At 57.7% G+C, this 18,318-nt stretch overlaps 2 protein-coding genes across 5 annotated transcripts in view; one reads left to right on the forward strand and one right to left on the reverse strand.

Moving 5' to 3' along the window:
* Positions 1-9,347, forward strand: part of Farp1 (FERM, ARH/RhoGEF and pleckstrin domain protein 1) — a 192,855-nt gene extending 183,508 nt beyond the window's left edge. For 3 of the 4 annotated variants that reach the window (XM_055609581.1, XM_055609580.1, XM_055609583.1), the window contains exons 19-27: positions 558-688; positions 3,765-3,833; positions 3,918-4,007; positions 4,403-4,485; positions 4,663-4,775; positions 5,127-5,293; positions 5,888-5,995; positions 6,717-6,868; positions 8,014-9,347. In XM_055609581.1, coding sequence (XP_055465556.1) covers positions 558-688; positions 3,765-3,833; positions 3,918-4,007; positions 4,403-4,485; positions 4,663-4,775; positions 5,127-5,293; positions 5,888-5,995; positions 6,717-6,868; positions 8,014-8,095 — 995 coding nt within the window. In that variant the 3' untranslated portion in view covers positions 8,096-9,347. The remainder of the gene's footprint in view (positions 1-557; positions 689-3,764; positions 3,834-3,917; positions 4,008-4,402; positions 4,486-4,662; positions 4,776-5,126; positions 5,294-5,887; positions 5,996-6,716; positions 6,869-8,013) is intronic. The other variant, XM_055609582.1, reaches the window with a different exon arrangement.
* A 1,385-nt stretch (positions 9,348-10,732) lies between these two features.
* Positions 10,733-18,318, reverse strand: part of Stk24 (serine/threonine kinase 24) — a 75,285-nt gene continuing 67,699 nt past the window's right edge. The window contains exons 7-11 of the mRNA XM_055609584.1: positions 17,293-17,438; positions 16,828-16,951; positions 16,003-16,071; positions 14,631-14,767; positions 10,733-11,699 (exon numbers count right to left, since the gene is read on the reverse strand). Coding sequence (XP_055465559.1) covers positions 11,663-11,699; positions 14,631-14,767; positions 16,003-16,071; positions 16,828-16,951; positions 17,293-17,438 — 513 coding nt within the window. The 3' untranslated portion in view covers positions 10,733-11,662. The remainder of the gene's footprint in view (positions 11,700-14,630; positions 14,768-16,002; positions 16,072-16,827; positions 16,952-17,292; positions 17,439-18,318) is intronic.

The following is an 18,318-nucleotide window of genomic DNA, read 5'->3' on the forward strand; positions in this document are numbered from 1 at the left end:
AGACCACCCGCCCCCGCCCCGCCCCCCCCCCCCCCCCCCCCCCGTGCAGGAGCTGCCTTCCCAGCCCCGCCCTGAGTCTGGGCCGCTCTCTCTCCCTCTTAGCTCAGCGCATCGGCACCCCCTGTCAGCCGTGCCAGGAGGAGGTGGCAAGAAGCCCCTCCAGCCGTTAGGGTGTCACTCCCAAGGGAGGGGACTGTGCCACCCTTGGCCGGTCTGTCTAGGCCATCCAGTCCCTGCGGGACCGTTTGTAGCAGTTAGGTGGACTAAAGTCGCCTGGTAGGAGGTGAGGTGGCCTCGCTGACGGGGCTGGCATATAGACACTAGGGAAAAGAGGCTCCGGGCCACTGCCAGGAGCACCATGGGGCCACGACACTGTTTGCCCCGAGGAGCCTCCCGTGCACTGGCCACGATGCCAGTTAGCATCTGTTGGGCCATAGTGGGCGGGGTGTCGGGCGGGAGCCGGCCCGCTTCCCGGGCTGGCGCTGAGCACCCGGGGAGGCACATCCCCGAGGCGGGCAGGCGGGCCTGCCCCGACCCACGGCTCCTGTCGTCCTCAGCCGCGCTGGCGGAGATCACGGAGATGGTGGCGCAGCTCCACGGCACCATGCTCAAGATGGAGAACTTCCAGAAGCTACACGAGCTCAAGAAGGACTTGATTGGCGTCGACAATCTCGTGGCCCCGGGACGGGTGAGCACAGCACTGGGCTCAGGGTGTCGGCTGGACCAGAAGCCAGCGTTTGGTCGCCTCCGGCTGCCGCCAGGACTGCAGGGGGATGCCCGGGTGTTCCGGGGTAGTCGGCCGGCTCTGGCCTTCTGATTGGTTAATGAGCTTGTCCTCCTACCCCCAACACACACACACACACACACACACAGTACAAAGACAGTTTAAGAAAGCTTTCGTGTTTTTTAAATTTATGTGAAAATGGAAAATACAGTGGGAACATGGCAGAGATAGGTGACACATTTTAGCCCACACTGCCTGGGATAAAGGGTGGTGGGAAGGTCACCTTCATTTATGGCCTTGCCACCCCTGCCCCGATGGCACCGTGTCAGAAATGCACTCGGGTTCTCCTCAGCCCGGTGGGAACAGGGAGACAGGAAACAGCCCACGTTCTTCCTGTTCTGCTGCTCGGGAACAGTCATCCACTCGCTGCATCCCAGCTGCCTTCTCTGTGGTCGGCTGCCTGGGCCTGAGCCACACAGAGAGCTCTCGAGAGCGGTACTTTGGGCTTCCCCACCGTGTTGTGCCCCGTTAGTTGGCACTCGGCACACATGAGCAGCTATCCCAGGCTGCTCTCAAACTCGTGGTCCTCCTGCCTCTGTGCTGCCCAGTTCATGAGACCCCAAAGACCAGGAATAGACAGACTCTGCCGTAAATACATGAGGTTTTTTTTTTATTGTATACATATTCTAACGCAGGATGCAAACTTCCTGTGGAAACAGGAAAGGAATGCGGCCCCGAGGTCTAGGGAAGCAAAGTTTTTAAAGGGAAAAAAAATGCAAACAGGACTTACATGTTTTGGCATTATGTGATTGGGTAAGGGAAATTGACTTTTGAAAGGATTGGTCCACTTTAGGCGCCAAGACCACAAACATCTCTGGCCTGGTCATGTGGCCGGTTTCCTAGCAACTGAACTAACTGGTGGGCGGGGAAAGAGTGCATCAGAGCTAGTTTCTTTTCCCAGGTAGCTGGAGCTTTAAACTTTAAAACAATACCCACTGATTTTTAATTCTTTGGTCTCACCTCCACCTCCTGAGTCCTAGGATTAGGTTATGAGCTGTCACATTCCTCTCTGCAATGGCAACTCTGTCTGTCTGTCTGTGTGTGCATGCCAGAGTTCAGTCTCCGCTGTGTTAGTGTCTCTGTGCACAGGGTCTGTGTGCTACCTCGGATGTGATCAGCCCTGGTCATGTCTGTGTTCTGAGACCGTCTCTCCCGTGGGCCATGTGGAGTGGCTGGGTGGCATCAAGCCTTAGGGTTCCCCTGCCCCCACCCCCCAGCGCTGGAGTCGGCGCACACCATCACGCTCGCCTGTTTTACAAGGATCCTAAGCCTCAGACTCGGGTCCCCGTGCTTGCGCTGTCCCACAGAGCCGGGCTCCAGCCTCTGCCCAGGCAGCCTTCATTCCATGCGACCCCAGGCTCCTGGGGGAACCCAGGGAACGTGAGTGCACCTAGCCCTGCAAACCCAGCAAGTTGTGAGAGACAGCCCGGGCTCCGCTCCCTTGCCAGCTTGCTTGCCTGTGCTCCTTGTGCTGAGGGAAGCCTGGTGCACTGACTTCATATTAGAGCAATATGTGTAACGCGCCGCCTGCTGGAGAGCACACGTGGGCAGCTTCTCACTGCGAAGCAACGGCTCCGTGTGCAGGGAGAGGGCACAGAGCCGCAGGGGCTGCTGTGGCTCCAGGGTCAGCTCCGGCGGAGACGGTGGGTGCCCTCCAGGGCCGTGAGGGTTGCGCCCTGTGGAAGGGGCACAGTGAAGGCTGTCCCCTCCAGTAGCAGGAGGGGCTGAGGCATGCCTTCCACAGTGTCGCTGATTATTGCAGCCCAAGGCACTGTCTGGAGGCTGGCAGTGCCCTCGGTGAGAATACCTGACCAAGACCAGAATGAAAATAGCAATGTCAGGAAGGTAGCAAGCAGGTCCCCAGGCCGGGGCTCTGTGTCACGGTTGGGGAGGGGCTTAGATCTTGTTAGATGGCTGCCTGTGGGGTCTGCCGATCGGGATGGCTGGTGAAGGGACAGGACTGTCCCTGAGAGTGGCCATCGGGGCCGCCAGAGGACCCAGACAGTCTGGGCCCGCTGCTCACTCTCACGACAGTGTGAGAGCTCTAAGACTGGAGCTAGGAATAACTCTGGTGGTGTGGCAGGCCTGCCTGGAGCAGCAGCAGCCACACTGGCCCCAGGCTACCCCATGGCAACAGCAGCCTCGTTCTGAGTCTCTCCAGGGGCGGCAGCCACACGTCCAGCCCCACAAGGATTGGCCGGGTGCCGGCTCCGTCACCCCAGACCCAGCCAGGCACCCTTGGCCGCATTCCTTGCTGATTGTGCTCATCTGTCTGAACACAGGAATAGCGCTGACCTTCAGGCTCCTGTACGGAGCTAACAGGAGCACACAGATGGGTCACACGCGTGCTGCCACACAGCAAAGGGCGTTTGAATACTTGTGAGGCTGGAATTGGCCTGTCCCTCCCACATGCAGGACCATGCTAGTGCCCTCGCCGAGCTGCTTCCCTAAACTGTTGACAACCAGCTGAGTAAAACAGGAAGTGGGGAGCCGCCATTAGAGTCCCAGTCGGGCGACAGCAGAGAAGCAGAGGCACCAGTGGCAGATTCTGTGTGCATTGGACTTAGCTGCACACAGGTGCGAGGCTCACATTCCAGATCCTCAGGGCTGAGAGGGCGAATCAGGCGAGCCCAGAGGCTGGGGTCATCGAGGCACACACTGGCGATGGCTGCCACGTCTGCTTCCTCAGCTACTGGCTCTTGGGCACCTGCAGACCAGGGAGAGCGCGGTTCGAGGACGCTCAGACCCACTTGCCGCGTCACTGTCGCACTCAGCAGCTTCGGGCCCCTAAAAGCTGTTGATGGTGGAGAAATTCTTCCCCGTCCTCTGGCTGCTTGCCCAAAGGCTCCGGGAAGGGGAGATGGCACCCTGGTGCCGGGGAGCAGCGAGCGGGCACGCGGCGGGCGCCACTCCGTGGGCCGGGCTAGCCACCAGGGCCAGGCAGCAGGGCTGTCAGTGAGCCGGCTCTGTCTGTCCACAGGAGTTCATCCGCCTGGGCAGTCTCAGCAAGCTCTCGGGGAAGGGGCTGCAGCAGCGCATGTTCTTCCTGGTGAGTGGGGCAGGGCGGGGGCCCCGGCTGGGGGCCTGGGGGGGGGGCCCGCCCCCGCCCACACGCCTCTGCTCGCCCCTCCAGTTCAACGACGTCCTGCTGTACACCGGCCGGGGGCTGACGGCGTCTAACCAGTTCAAGGTCCACGGCCAGCTACCGCTCCATGGTATGACGGTGAGTACCCAGCCCGTGACTCCTCGTGAGCAGCGGAGGACCCGGACCCCCGGTCCCCGTGCGCGTGCGGGCCATCCAGGGAACATCAGCTTGGGCTGAAGGCTGTGGCTGCCTCCATGTCCTGGCCAGCGTGTCCTCACCAGGGTAGACAGTAGGCAGGGCCACACTGCACCCTGGCCATCCACATCCCTGGAATTCGGGTGTACCTGTGATGTCAACCTTCCCGGAAGTGGGGAGGAAGTCAGGAGGAAGGAATGTTCCCAAGCCTGACTGCAAGAACGGGTTCCTGGCCAGAGGCTGCCTGTACTGCTCTGGTAGCCAGCTTGGCGACTGTGCACAAATGCACTGCGTGCCGAGCTCGCTGCTCAGCGGGGACTTGAACTCTCCTTCCACAGATTGAGGAGAGTGAGGAAGAGTGGGGCGTGCCACACTGCCTGACCCTTCGAGGCCAGCGGCAGTCCATTGTGGTGGCCGCCAGGTGAGTGCTGAGTCTGGCCCCTCCCCCCCCCCCCCCCCCCCCCCGCCGCGCCCCCCCGGGGGGGCGCCGCCGCCGCCCCCCCCCCCCCCCCCCCCCCCCCCCCCCGGGCCTCTGACAGCCTGTTCCCACTGCCTGCCCCCACCGGCCTGCTCTGAAGGGCTGACTCCCTGCCTCCAGCTCCCACTCAGAAAAGGAGAAGTGGATGGAGGACATCCAGATGGCAATTGACCTGGCGGAGAAGAGCAACGGGCCCACCCCCGAGCTCCTTGCCAGCAGCCCCCCGGACAGCAGTAAGTGGCACGGGTGTGTCCCTGGCCTCAAGGCCCATCTGCACAGGGCAGGGACAGTCAGGACCCTGTCAGGGAGGCTCCTGCCCTTCAGCAGAAGGCAACTGTCCGAAAGCAAACCCCTCCGGGAACGTGGAGGAGCAGGACACCACCTCCCCTGAGCCAGCGCTGCCCTGTGCTAGCCATGTTCTCAGAAAGGAGTGCCAGCCAGGGCGGGGTCCAGGGGGGCCCCCACCACGGGGGCCACAGGGGGTCTCCATCACAGCCTTCCCAGCATTCCAGAGCGGCAGGGAGGCCTCTGTCGGAGGGCAGGCTCAGCCCCCAGCTCAGTGCGGCCCCTCACGCTTGCTGCAGAGTTCCCAGACGAAGCCGCAGCAGCCGACCAGGAGTCAGAGGACGACCTGAGCGCCTCCCGGACCTCACTGGAGCGCCAGGCCCCTCACCGCGGCAACACAATGGTACATGTGTGCTGGCACCGCAACACCAGCGTCTCCATGGTGGACTTCAGCATCGCCGTGGAGGTACTCGGGAGTGGGGGGCCTGGGCTTCCCCTCCAGCAGCAGACACACCAGCCCGGGAGCCAGCCTGCCGCCAACATTGCCACGCCTGTGCTTCCTGCCTGGGGGCTGTGCCATTTTCTTTGCTCCACATTTTCTCTCCTTTCACACTTAGTCAAGGGCTAGAGCCTGCTCACACCCCAGGGACGGTGCCACTAGAGGGCAGCACAGAGCTGCTTCGAGGGCCGTGCCCTCCCAGGGAAGGGACCGGAATCCCAGGGACTCACAGAACTTCTCACAGGCCTGCACTGAGCCAGGCCTCCCCTGCCCTCAAGGGTCCTCTGTGCCCTTCCCAGCTCAGTGGCCGCCCTGACTAGGTGCCCCTCTGACCACTGCTTTACTGACCAGACACCACTCACATGGGGTTGAGGGTCCTGCCCCACCCCCCACCTTCCTCCCTGCTGAAGTCACAGTTCGGGGTGACTACATGAGGACCCCACACCTGTGAAAGGTGACGGGGTCCGCCATACCCGACGACCTCCCCGAGCAAGGAAGCCCGTGTCGATGCCAGGGCGATCAGCGGCTGCCATGCATTCCTGACTCTGCCGCTTGCCCTAGAACCAGCTGTCCGGGAACCTGCTGCGGAAGTTCAAGAACAGCAACGGGTGGCAGAGGCTGTGGGTGGTGTTCACCAACTTCTGCCTGTTCTTCTACAAGTCCCACCAGGTGAGCGCCCACGGGCAGTGCGCCCGCGACACGCCGCACACTGTCAGGTGTTGGGACATACAGGGCTCCGAGCCAGCCCTGCCCGCTGAGCACTTCCGCTCTGAGCACTGACGTCCAGTCACTCAAAGACTCCTTACCAGCTGCTGCTCGGGTGACTTGATGCTGTCGTGGGGGAGAGGGTGCGAAAACGGGATTTGTTCACTCTGCCGACCGAAGAGTTAGAAGGCAGGAAAGTGTCCACACGAGCCGGGAGGCCCCTCTCAGTATTCTTTCAGAGTGGACACAAACTCGGGGGCAAAGAACGGACCACACGGTTAGAGCATTTAAGAGGAAACCACCAGGGCGGGCGCCCATCAGTCTCAAGGCGCCTGGGAGAATGGAGAACAGTCCGGCATGGCAATTGGCCAGAGCTGGGAGGGGAGAGGAGCTCTGTAAAGAGTAGGGAAGCCCATAGCATCAATTGGAAGCCTCAGGGCGCACTTCTGCTCTCCAGCACGCTGAAGCAGAAGGAGAAAGAGTGACTTGGCTTTTGTAAACTGGGATGGCAGAGCTCCCAGCATGCACCACATATGGGCAGCTCTCCCGGCCAGGTGTCCCGCTCGTCCTAGAGGCCTGACTTCGGAGGAGACAGGGACCATGGCTGAGATGGGCTTCCTCGGCTAGAACAGCAACCCTCCCCAACCCTGATCAGGTCCTCAAAGCCACCTCTGTGCCGTTACAGGACAATCACCCCCTCGCCAGCCTGCCGCTGCTGGGCTACTCACTCACCATTCCCTCGGAGTCTGAGAACATTCACAAGGACTACGTGTTCAAGCTGCTCTTCAAGTCCCACGTCTATTACTTCAGGGCTGAGAGTGAATACACATTTGAAAGGTAGGCGCCGGCTCCTGTTTGTACCCCCCCCCCCCCCCCCGCAGGAGTGTGGCCCCTTCCTGACGGCTCAGGGGCATGCTGCAGGCCCGCTACACACTGCAGGTCCCACAGCTTGGGATCCCAGAAGCAGGGGCAGAGCCAGCTCCCTTAGGCCAGTCAGTCCTCGCCACGGAAGGGTTTTCATTTAGCACGTGCCTACACCGAGCTCAGTCCTCTTCGGGGCACACAGCATGCCAGGAAGCTGCCCCATAGACATAAGGGGGTGGATCAGGCCCTCGGGCGTGCCCAGTGGACCCCAAGGCTGACTAGCTAAACGAGCACACCGAGAAAGTCAGCGAGTGCAGCGGAGGACATCCAGAGGGCAGGAGAAGAGGGAACAGGCGGCCAGGCTATGGGCTGATTTAAGCTGTACATGACATTCACATTCCAAGTGAAAACTTCGGCTTCTGGAAAGTGTCCCCCACAGCCTCACAAGACCCCAGAGGCCACTGGGCTATGGTTACAGTCGGGGCCCAAATGTGTGGGCTCCCCACTGAGGGAGCCAGCTCTCTTCTGGCTTCACGTCAGGATAGCTCGCTGCCTCGCTGGCCCAAAGCATCTCGAGACCAACAGGCCACTTACAAACCACAGTGGCCCCCTCGAAGATGCTCCTGAGTCACACTGCTGGCAAGTGAGCCCAGAGGCAGCAAGTCTGTCTAGATCAGTGGGTCCGAGGTCACCCGAGACTGGTCAGGAGACAGACGATCATAAGCTAGGACGTAGCAACAAAAATAATTTCTGGTTGGGTCAGCACAACCTCAGGGGCCACACTACAGGCGGAAGCGGTAGGGAGGCTGGGAGCACCGTTCCGAGTCCTCAGCTGAGGTCGGAGCCAGCCGTGCGGCCACGCTAGACCAGATGATCCTGAGAGCTGATGCCCCAGCCTTGCCTGTGACAACCAGCCGTGTCGACTCGGCTGCCCAAGAGCCACGCTGTCCCATAGAGGGACAGTGGTTGGGGGACTGTCCTTACTTCGCGTGTGTGGGCGGTTCCCAAGCTCTGTCCCTCTACGCGCCCCCAGCAGCCCTCTGCCGTGCTGTGCTGTGCTTTGGCTGCCCACTGTTTCTTCCCGTCACCCAGGGTGTTGTCCTGTGCTTGTTTCTTAGGTGGATGGAAGTAATCCGGAGTGCCACCAGCTCAGCCTCTCGGGCCCACATTTTGAGTCACAAAGAATCTCACCTGTACTGATGCTGGACACTTGGCTGCTCCAGCCATGGCTGCTCCCTCGGAGGATGTAACGCAGCCCATCACACCTGCCCGAACACGGACACCTGCGGAGGGTCCCCCACCTTCCTCCAGGCCTCATCTCTCCTTGGAGCAGCCTTTCCTCTGCAGGCCTGGGGAGCAGGGGCTCTAGCTCGTGCCAGTACTGAGACATTGTCATCAAGAAAGCGTGCCAAAGGACAGTCTGCCCTGCAGGCCCCAGGGCTGGTCCTATCCTTCACCTGAGGACACAGCCAGCGTGCCTCCTAGGGAGGGGCTGTCCCTTCACCTGCAGACTGCTCTTCAAACGGTTTTTCCAGAGCTCACAACACATGGCGCCGTCTTAAGCAAATGAGATCATTTTTGGATTTCATCTTTTCCTATCTTTCTACTTTTATAATAATAGGACATTCATAGGACTCACTTTCCTCGACTAATAAGCAGCTTGTGGCACACTCCAGTCCACTCAAAGGGTTTGGCTCCAGCGAGGCCCTGGTTGCCACACTTTCTCGGTGGAAGTTGACCAAATTGTTGGCGATTTCTATTTACGAACTGTAGTGGGGTTTTCTGCTGAGGAGCAGAGGCCCAGCGCAAGGCCTGGTGTCACTGTCCGTGCGTGGTGTGTGCAGTGGGGGCTCGTAGGCCCTGTGTGCTGTCTGTTTCACAAGCATGAGAAGCCGTCTGTGGTTGACCCGGGGCCATTTGTGCTGTTACGTCATGGGTCGTCGCCTGAGCTGGGACAAGCGCTGTGCTGTACGGTAATGGTACGGAGCTCAGCCTGGGGTTGGACCCAGTTCCCCCAGTGCCACGGTCTGATGTGAACCTACACACTCTCTAGTTGTATCTATCCTGCCCGTCAAGTCCTTCCTTATACTCACTCCTTCTGGGCACGGGGTACACAGGATGGCTGCCCACATCCTGGACAAGCTCCTCTGGAGACCTGGCTCCCAAACACTGGCTGAGCCTCCAGGGGAACAGGTTTGCTTGTTCTCCAGGTCTGGGTGGCTGCCATTCCCTTCGCGCACAGCCCTCTCAGTGCCCTACACTGCAGTGAAGGACATTCACCTGAGGCAGGCCTGCCAATGCTGAGGGGCTGGTGTCCAACTCACAGATGAATGAGGAGGAGATGTGTTAACCTTTGCCTTACAATGTACCGGATGGTTCTAAGCACTAACAAAAGGGAATAAAAATACCTCACGCCACAATCCAGCACACGGAAGTCTGAAGGCAAAAACCACCCCTTGTGTCTTCTCTGTGTCGTGGGCAGAAGGGGGTAGGGGAGGATGGGGAAGGACACAGGCACATTTTGAAAAGCACTTCACTGAGGAAGTACATCGTAGCACACCCAGGTGGGAAGAGGGGACGGCTCATGCTCCCATCACTGCTGTGAATCCTCCAGGAGCACCCCAATGACGGCACCCCACAGTGGGGGAACTCCTCAAAGGGCTGGAGGCAGCAGTGAAATTCTGAATTGTGTGCTGGACACATTCCCACATGACTGGCATTTCTGACCCCCGTGGAGATGCAGAGAAAAATTAGCCCTGTGCTCCAGAGCTGCTGAGACAGCCCCTCACCACAAAGGACACGACCCCAGCTTTCCCAGAGCTTTGCTGACCTCCTGTGACAGCGTGCGCCCCCAGGAGCCACTCCAGTCTCTCACCTTTGTCATTTTGTAGCAGAAGCCAGGGTCTTAGAGAAACAATGCACATACCTAGAAGATTTGCCAAAAACAAAGTGTAAGATGCTACGTAATAACCAGGGACTTCAAAGAGTGCCTCAAGAACAACACCGGCTTCTCCTCGCAACGACCCCCAGCTGCTGGGGACACACCTCCCGGCTGCCCCCGGGACACAGCAGTAAGGGGAAAGCCACCGAGGAGCCCACACAGTGGGCCACATCTGCCACCTCGGCATTTGGGAGTTCCCAGACATCCGTGCTACTCAAATGGCAACCTCAGGTCAGGTCTGGAAGTGGGCACTCGGCCACCTCACTGTGCTGCTCTGGCCCTCATCCAGACATACATGTAGGCCCAACACCCATAGACTCAAAAAATAAAAAAATAAAGCTCAATTGTGTTTCCATCTCCCCTAAGCCAAAATGTATTACTCCAACCCAAATCTCCTGACAGACGATCAGGGTTTAAGTCTAAAGCCAGAGCTCGTTAACTCACTCTAAACTGCGCCGCCTGTAGCTTTGGTCTGCCTTCCTGTAACCGAGGCCACCGCCGAGCGGCACAAGGCCAGGCTGACGGAGGTCCCCAAGTTCACCCAAAGCCCTGTCCTCAAACCTAGGCCTCACAAGACAACAATCAACAAACAGGTGCTACGGAGTCTCGCGGACCACAGAGACGTGCTGTGAGAACCGGAAGCCCGCCATGCACAGGGACGCAGAGCCTCTGCCGCGCCAGCAGACCCTGGAGAGAGCACCCAGCATGAGCGTCAGCAGGACCCCAGGCAAAGCCCCAAGGTCGCTGTGTCTCAGGGACCACTCGGTGCCCAGAGCGCTAACCTGACACTTGGCTTTCTCACACCAGGCACTCGTCCCTCGAGTCTCAGGACGCACAGGCCTACTAAGCCACTCACCCGTGCGCAGCTGCAGTTCAAGAACAGCACACCAAAGGCGTGAGTGGTAAAATTTATTCGTGTAAGCATTCAGACACATTCAGGTGGAAAGATGGTGATCGCAGGTTCTGACAGGGCCAACAGAAGGGGCCGCGCAGCACGGCCGTCGGCAGGCGCAGCGGCAGGACTCAACAGAAGATAGATGAGAGCACTTCATCTGGGAGAAACTAATAATTTAAAGCCCCGTGAGACAAGGTATGTTCCATCCGAAAACACTAAACAGTACCATCGGTGACGAGGAAGGCGGCTATGTGTACCAAAAAGGGACAAGACGTGCATCTGTGAGGCACGAACAGGGGTGCTCCACGGGGTTAATTATTATTAATGACAGACCCTGTAAATACAAAATCAGATCCAAATCACTGGTCACGGAATTCAAAATTTACATGTAATAAAGGCAAGGCAATAGACTCGAGTTCTGGCCTGTCCAATATTTACTCCACAGACACTATCTACAGAAGCACTTGGCCATGTGCACAGGGACTCCTTGTACACGCCAAAAGGGTTTCCGTAAAAATGACGCTATATACAGATCTGTACAGGGACCCACCAGAGCGACTCTCCGTCTCCCGGGGGAAGGAGCTGTCATAGAAAGCAGGGTACCTGAGGTTGCTTGTCTGCAATCGCCAATCAGTCCAAATATACATGTCAGGGCTGTGTGTTTAAAAACCTTCTTTGAATATGTGCACTATGATTAAAATTAAAAACGATAAAAAAATAAAATAATTGCTTGAAGGATAGACCCTCCCACCCCAGCTGAAAGGCTTCGTCTGGCTGTGGCACGCCGAGGACAGTCGTGGACAGGGCCGGCACCGTGGAGGGCGGCCTCACGTGGCGCCTCGTCGCAGAGTTGGCGAAGGCTCTCATTGACTTTTAAGAAGAAGGAAGATGAAGAAGAAAGGAAAAACCAAACCCAAATGCCGAAGGCCTTTCACTGAGCTGAGGTTCCGCCGCCACTCAGAGAGTACCTGGGGAGAGCAGAAAGAAACGTGAGCACAGCCTGACATCACACTTTTCAGACACCGGCAGAACAGGACGAGTGGGTCGGCAGGTGTGGTACACGAGAGCCTACAGTGACTCGGGAAACCAGTCTGCACTCAGAGCTCACAGTACACGGCAGCCAGGCAGCCTCCTGGGAGACGACAAGCGACGCCCAGGCAGGCTCGGCTTGCCTTGTCTGTGCCGTGCCTGCGGTGTGTGCCAGGTCTGCACAGGCATGCAAACATTATGCGGCCAGAGGCTGAGCCAGGAGCTCCCTCTGTTTTTCCCCACCTCACTTTTCCAGGCAGCATCTTGGCGAGAGAGCCTCCGGAACCTCTGATGGCCACGGCCACCAGCCTACCCTCCCTGGGACCCGAGTGCAGGTTCTCCTGCTTGCACAGAAATTCCCACGCCCACTGAGCTGCTCCGGCCCAGGATCTAGGACTGAAACCCGGTGTTAACCAGGACACAGCGAGTGCCCAGGGACATGGCATCCACAGGCCGAGTCCAAGCCCAGCAATTCTTTGGGGCTGAGATGTGGTGCAGCCCAGGGGAGTCATGTCCTAGCATTATTCCAACATGCTGCACAGGAGTGCCTGTGTGTACGCAGGAGCCCCTGCATGTAGCATGAGAAGGCAGCACAGCAAAAGAGATGTCAGGAGCTGGGTCATAGCTGGACAGCCTGTGCAACTGCTAAGTCTCCATTCTCTTGCTCCTGAATGCTAAAGTAAAGTGTCACAGCCAAGATTTACCTCAGTTACCCCAAAACTGACCAAATCACTGGGCCAGAAAATGGCCAAGCACCTATTTAAGGAAACTTGTCTGAAACAGTCACGCAGAGCTGCTCTTGGAACACACGCAAACGGGCCCGCACCAAGAGCCTCTTAGCAGGACAACTGAGCCATAGCGTCCAGGTCTCAGTCTCCAGAACTACAAACGCCCCTTTCTGGTTAAGTTCTTCTGTGGGCAGATGGGCTAAGACAAGCTCTGAACACACTTCAGACAGCAGTGACATCTATAGACAGCAGGACAAGCACCCCCCGGGTTAGCCACCATGGCTGTGGGAACCCAGGAAACGGAGAGCCACAGCCTTGTTTGCAGAGACAAGAGCAGGCCCACTCCGCCACCATGATGAGGGTCCGCTGGCCACGGAGGCCATGAGTGTCTGCTTGCAATGCGGCTTTGAACCGAGACGCATGGTTAACACAGAACACATGCCAGATCTCAAAGGCTTAACATCAAAGGAAACAATGCAAAATATTTTACTGGATAATTGTATACGATGACTATAAGCTGACGCAGGAAATTATCAAAGCATAACAAAATTAATTTTGCTTGTTCCTCTTTACTTTTTTGGTATAGTTTCTATGAAAATGAAGATTCCATGTGTGAGAAAACTGGAGCTCCAGCTAACAGGAGAATACTTGCCTAGCAAGCTCCAGACCAAAGATTAAATCCCCAGGTCACAAACATTCAGAGAGCAAGAGAAAAGATGCCTGAGGGGGGAGTGAGAGGGAGAGAGGGGGATGGGAGGGAGGAGGGTGAGGGATAGGCAGGGAGGGGAAGAGGGGGGGAGAGGGGGCGATAGGGAAAGGGGGGAGAGAAATCCCGCAGGAACGCAGTCTCCATGTTAAGATCTAGAGGAGCAGAATCAGGCAGCAGGTAGAGGGGCTGGCTGGCGGACAGCCGGACACCCCATCAAGGTGGAAGGAGAGCGAGGACCCCACGCCTGCAGCACAGCACCCTCCACCCGTCAGCATCAATGACAGCTTCAAAGTAAACGAAGTCGTTCTTGCTGCTCCCCCATTTCCTCCAGAGCTGGCAGAGAGGTCCAGGTGGGAGAGCAGGGTCCTCATGTGCAAGCCCGGCACACCACCTGTGCTGCTGGCAAAGCCACGCACCTACACAGCATCAGGCAGGAAGCTGTGCGCCTGCGGTCCCAGGTTCTCAGGGCTGAGTGTGAGTGTGAGTGTGTGTGTGTGTGTGTGTGTGCGCGCGCGCACACGCGGCTGTCTGTCTGTCTCTGTGTCTGGGTGCACATGTCAGTAAAAGGCATTTGTAGACATGCCTGATGACCTGCATCAGATCCCTGGATCCAAATGGCGGCAGGAGTGTCGTCCTCAAGACCTCAGAGCACAAGTGCACACTGGGGAATGCACACATATCACAGAAAGATGACACTTTAATACTCCATAAATAGAAAACAAAAAGCAGGATAGTGACAAATGAACAGTTTCTGGGTGTGGCTGTTGGTTTGCAACAAACCTCTTTTTAAATAAAAAACAAATGCCAGCAGGAGGAAATATAGAGTGCTCCTGAGCCAGGGGAACCCCAAAAACCTGCCGGGTGAGCACACAGATCGGCCTTAGGCTGGATTTCCTTTATTTCTGTAGAATCAAACCGCGCGCTCTTAAAAGAGCTTTAAAAATCTTCAAGTCTCCGCCAACAGCCTCAAGACTGGGGCCAACAGGCAAACCATCTTTGCAGTGCTGTCTTTGGCTGTGCACCCCAGCCGCCAGGCAGGGATGGGAGCTGGCTCCCTGAGGCTGGGAACAGCCACACTGGCTCCAAAGCCCATGGCATGGAGCGCTGCTTCCAAACCAACTCGAGGTGTGCAGTGTGCCTGGGGCTCCCCGCTTCAGGGACAAATGCAGCACCACACAGGCGTTTTAAGGCACCCTGCAATTACCAGCTACAAATGCAGACTTCTGTGTCCCTTCCCAGACTCGGTCTCTCGTCTGTACAATTCAGGAAGAAACCCTCCTTCAGGGGCTTCACAGTAAGCCCCTGGTCTGGGGAACAGCAACAGACAAGAAGGAAGCACCCAAAGGTACCAAGATGTGGCAGCTTCCTAGTCCCGACGCCATGCCAGCACCACCAGGCACCCCTTCCACACCCAGCCCCAGCCGGCCAGTTACCTCTGCAGCCGCTGCACGAGCTGTGCCACCATGGTGTCGGAGATGCCAGGACAGGCCTCTTCTGCCAAGTAGATGGCTCCCCGCAGCTCCTCTATGGACCCCGAGTTCCCTCCACACGCCTGGCTCTTCTCCTTCAGCTAAAATACAAGAGCGGGATGAGCGCCCACCTGGGGAGGGTGCCCATCTTGGGTCTGTGAACATGACAGAGGGGCCATGTGACTCCTCCAGACCAGAGCTCCGGCAAGCGACTTTGCACACCTCCACGCTGAGCCTGCTGCTGTAACCCTGTGCAGCCTCCATGTCACCCGGCAAGCGTCACCAGTGCCAACCACGTGTGACCCTGGTGTCACCTAGCAGCTGTGGTGTGCTCACCGAGGCTTCACTCCTCATGGTTGTGGGTTGGGCGTAACTTCAGACACATACACTCTGAGATCAAGAGTGCTGTCAAACGCTCTCACAGAGACACGGGGCAGCGAGAGCGTCCTAACAGGCATCCCAGGCCTGCAGGCCAAAGTCCTGAGGGGCCACAGCAGGGCACAGTCCAAGCTCTGCTCTTCTGCTTCTCAGCAAACATTCCAGAGAACACTGAGCTGTGGCTCCGCAGCGGGGCCCCCAAGAGCAGCAGGCTCCTTACTGCCTTCTGTGTCCCCCAAAGCAGAACCAAAGGAAGGCAGGGGACCAGGGCCTCCTTTACCAGGACTGTGTTACGTTCGTGAGCTCATGTCACTAAGGTGAGCGGTCACCCTGGGGTGAGCAGGACACAGCGGAACACGACAGCCTGGCCTGAGTGCCCTCCCGTGTGAGCAGATCGATTGTTATCTAAGATAGCGAGCGCTGCCACCTAGGATCCCAGTGACAGCGAACACTTACACAAAACAAAACAAAAAGGACTTTTTTGCTGCTGCTTCTCTAGAACTTCCAGAACATTACCTCATTTCCGTGGATCTGAGGCAGTTACTGGGGAATGATTTCAGCGATTTAAGCCCAGAAAAAACCTACACAGCCAGCCAGGTGTGGTGGCACACCTGTGATCCCAGCACTCAGGATGAGGCAGGCAGATCTCTGTGAGTTTGAGGCCAGCCTGGCCTACAAAGCGAGTCTAAGACAGCCAGGGCTACACAGAGAAACCCTGTCTTGAAAGACAAAACAAGAACCACCACAATTCTACTCGGCCTCTAACAAACCAGGCCCCACACAGCTTTTGGCAGCTGCCTGGCTTGTGGGAGGCAGGGCCCAGGGCCACAGTGCAGACACTGAGCCTGCCTCCAACGCAGGTTTAGGGCCCCAACTTGTACTGGCAGCCCCCCAAAGGACAGCCCTGGCCCCCTTTTCCCTCCTCACGCCTCCCAAGAACAGCAGCCAGGGATCTTACCTCAGCAAACAGAGGCGAAATAATGGTGGGCAAGCACTGAGAGAAAGGCCTCTTTGGAATGTCTTTCATCTTGGGGAAGAAAAAGGGGGCAGCCATTAGACAGACAGCACTGAGCTGGGCAAGGGCTCTAGGAAGGCCTTCCCTGAGACACATCTCCTGTTCACTGTCGCTGGGAGACCATCTACAAAGGGACCCAACCATATCGCTGGGAATCCTGGGAACCCTGAGTGATGCTAGGAGTGGGCACTGTGGAGATGACCGCGCTCTGCAGGTGTCTGAGGAAACCCTATGGGCTGAGGCAGCTGTTCCACGTGGCACTGCCCGGGGCCCAGGGCCCACCCGGACCACCTCTCAGGCTGAAGGAGCCACAGAGCTGCCAGCAGTCCACATGGCCTGACAAACGATCCCACTGAGCCTCACAAATTTAAGTGGGCATAAACCACCTCGTCAAAAGGAAGTCTACATTAAGCACCAAAACAGAGACTGGTTTCTAAGGGCCTGAAGTAAAAAGTCCCTATAAACCCAGGTGTCGAGTAGAGCAGCAGGCGCTCAGATGTGTTTCACATATGAAACTTCACTTCCACAGCCCACTCGACATTGGCCAAGGTCAGGAGGGCCCAGTGTGACTCAGGGTGAGGGCACAGCCTTTGTCAGAGTAGCACATACTGTCTTCAGACTCTAATCTGTCAGTTTCTGGAGGACAAAAGCCACCAAGGAGCTGCTGAAGGTGCCCCGTCCACGCCACAGTAGGCGTTCCCTGAGCCCCAAGCATGGACCCCGGGGCAACTGGCTGGCGAGCAGGGGCGCTGTGCACCATCGCTGTACCTTATTTCTCTCCAAGTCTCCCGGCTGGAGAGCCCCATTCTCCAGACTCGTGGGGTCTTTCTCCCGGATGGTGAAGATCCAGTCCCCTGAGTCGCTGCCTCCGGACGCCTGGCCATCCGTCTCCCTGGCGAAGGAATGCCCAGGAGTTCACCAACATGGGCCAGGTTGGAGGCCACCCTGCCCAGCCCACTGACCCCAGCCCGCCCACAGCTGCCCCTGCCCAGCCTCGCACATCACAGAAACGTGAATGTGCTGGCAGCGTCCATCAGCACTCTTCTGTGCCTGCTCTTCCTCCACAGAAAGGGGCCACGTCCCTTCTAAGCACCCATCTGCCATGACTCTCACTCTTCCGTGGGCCTAAGTTTCTTCTCAGCCACGGCTACCCACATGAGAAAGCCCAACCCAAAGAAGAAGAAGGCCAGCAGCGCGGCCTCATGGCAGGCACGAGGGCTCAAGGTAACTTACACATCTGAGTCCTCCGAGCTGGAGTCATCGTGGCTCTGCTCGGCCTTCCACCGCTTGTACCTGTCGATGAGCTCCGTCAGGTATGACGTCTTCTTGGCGTTGCGGATTATGAATTTGTGCTTCAGTAACTCCTTAGCAGTGGGCCTCTGGGAAACACACATCAAAACGATCACAACACAAGTTCCTTCTTTATCTTTACTCCACCTGAGCGGACAAGACTTCTGGACCACCACACCACATAGCAGGGTCAGCTCTACTTCCGAGCCTGCTCCTCCCCGGGCTTCTTCTAGACACCACTCCCTATCATGCCCAGTCTGCAGGCAGAGAGAACGTGACGGTTTTCACCAAGGACTGAACCACTTACAGAACCATTCAATCAAAGCTGGAGTGTTCCTACCAAGTCCACAGAGAACCGCACAGGGCTGCCTGAGCAAGCTCGTCTCTCGGCACGGCCAAGTGCTGACTGAGGGAAACGAGAATTCCTGGTGACTTCCTGCAGTGTTGGACTAACACCCTAAATTAAATGAGCTCACTGTCCCCCTCATCCTCAGAAGGCTGGGCAGGAGGCAGGAGAGACCTGGTGCCTGGCAGCCTGCCCAGCTTTCCTCAACATCACTCCCAATGCAGAAGAACAGGTGTGGGAGCCCATCCCCACCCTGGTGATGCAGGCCAACAGCCTGATCCCCAACCGGGCATGACACAACTCCAACAAATGGCACACCGGAGTCTAAGCCAGTGGCCTCCCCATCTACTGGAGCAAAGCTCCTGACACAGCGGTCCACCCAGGGACGGATAGCAGAAACAGCGCTACCAGCCAGGCACACCGCAGCTCACCTGCTCCCAAGAATCAAGGCGTTTTCCTCGTCGGGAACACCATTCTCTTCTAGCCGAAATCTTGAGAACACAGTGACCCCAACGGTCCTTCCCCCTCCCTACCACCACCTCCAACACTCCAAACACCCCAAATGCATCCATTCTCAGCTTTACAGCCTTCACATGTGAAGGTCCAGGGACAAGCCAGGGAAA

The sequence above is a fragment of the Psammomys obesus genome, unplaced genomic scaffold (assembly GCF_907164565.1).
Source record: "Psammomys obesus unplaced genomic scaffold, mPsaObe1.curated_primary_1811, whole genome shotgun sequence".
NCBI classification, from domain to species: Eukaryota; Metazoa; Chordata; class Mammalia; order Rodentia; family Muridae; genus Psammomys; species Psammomys obesus.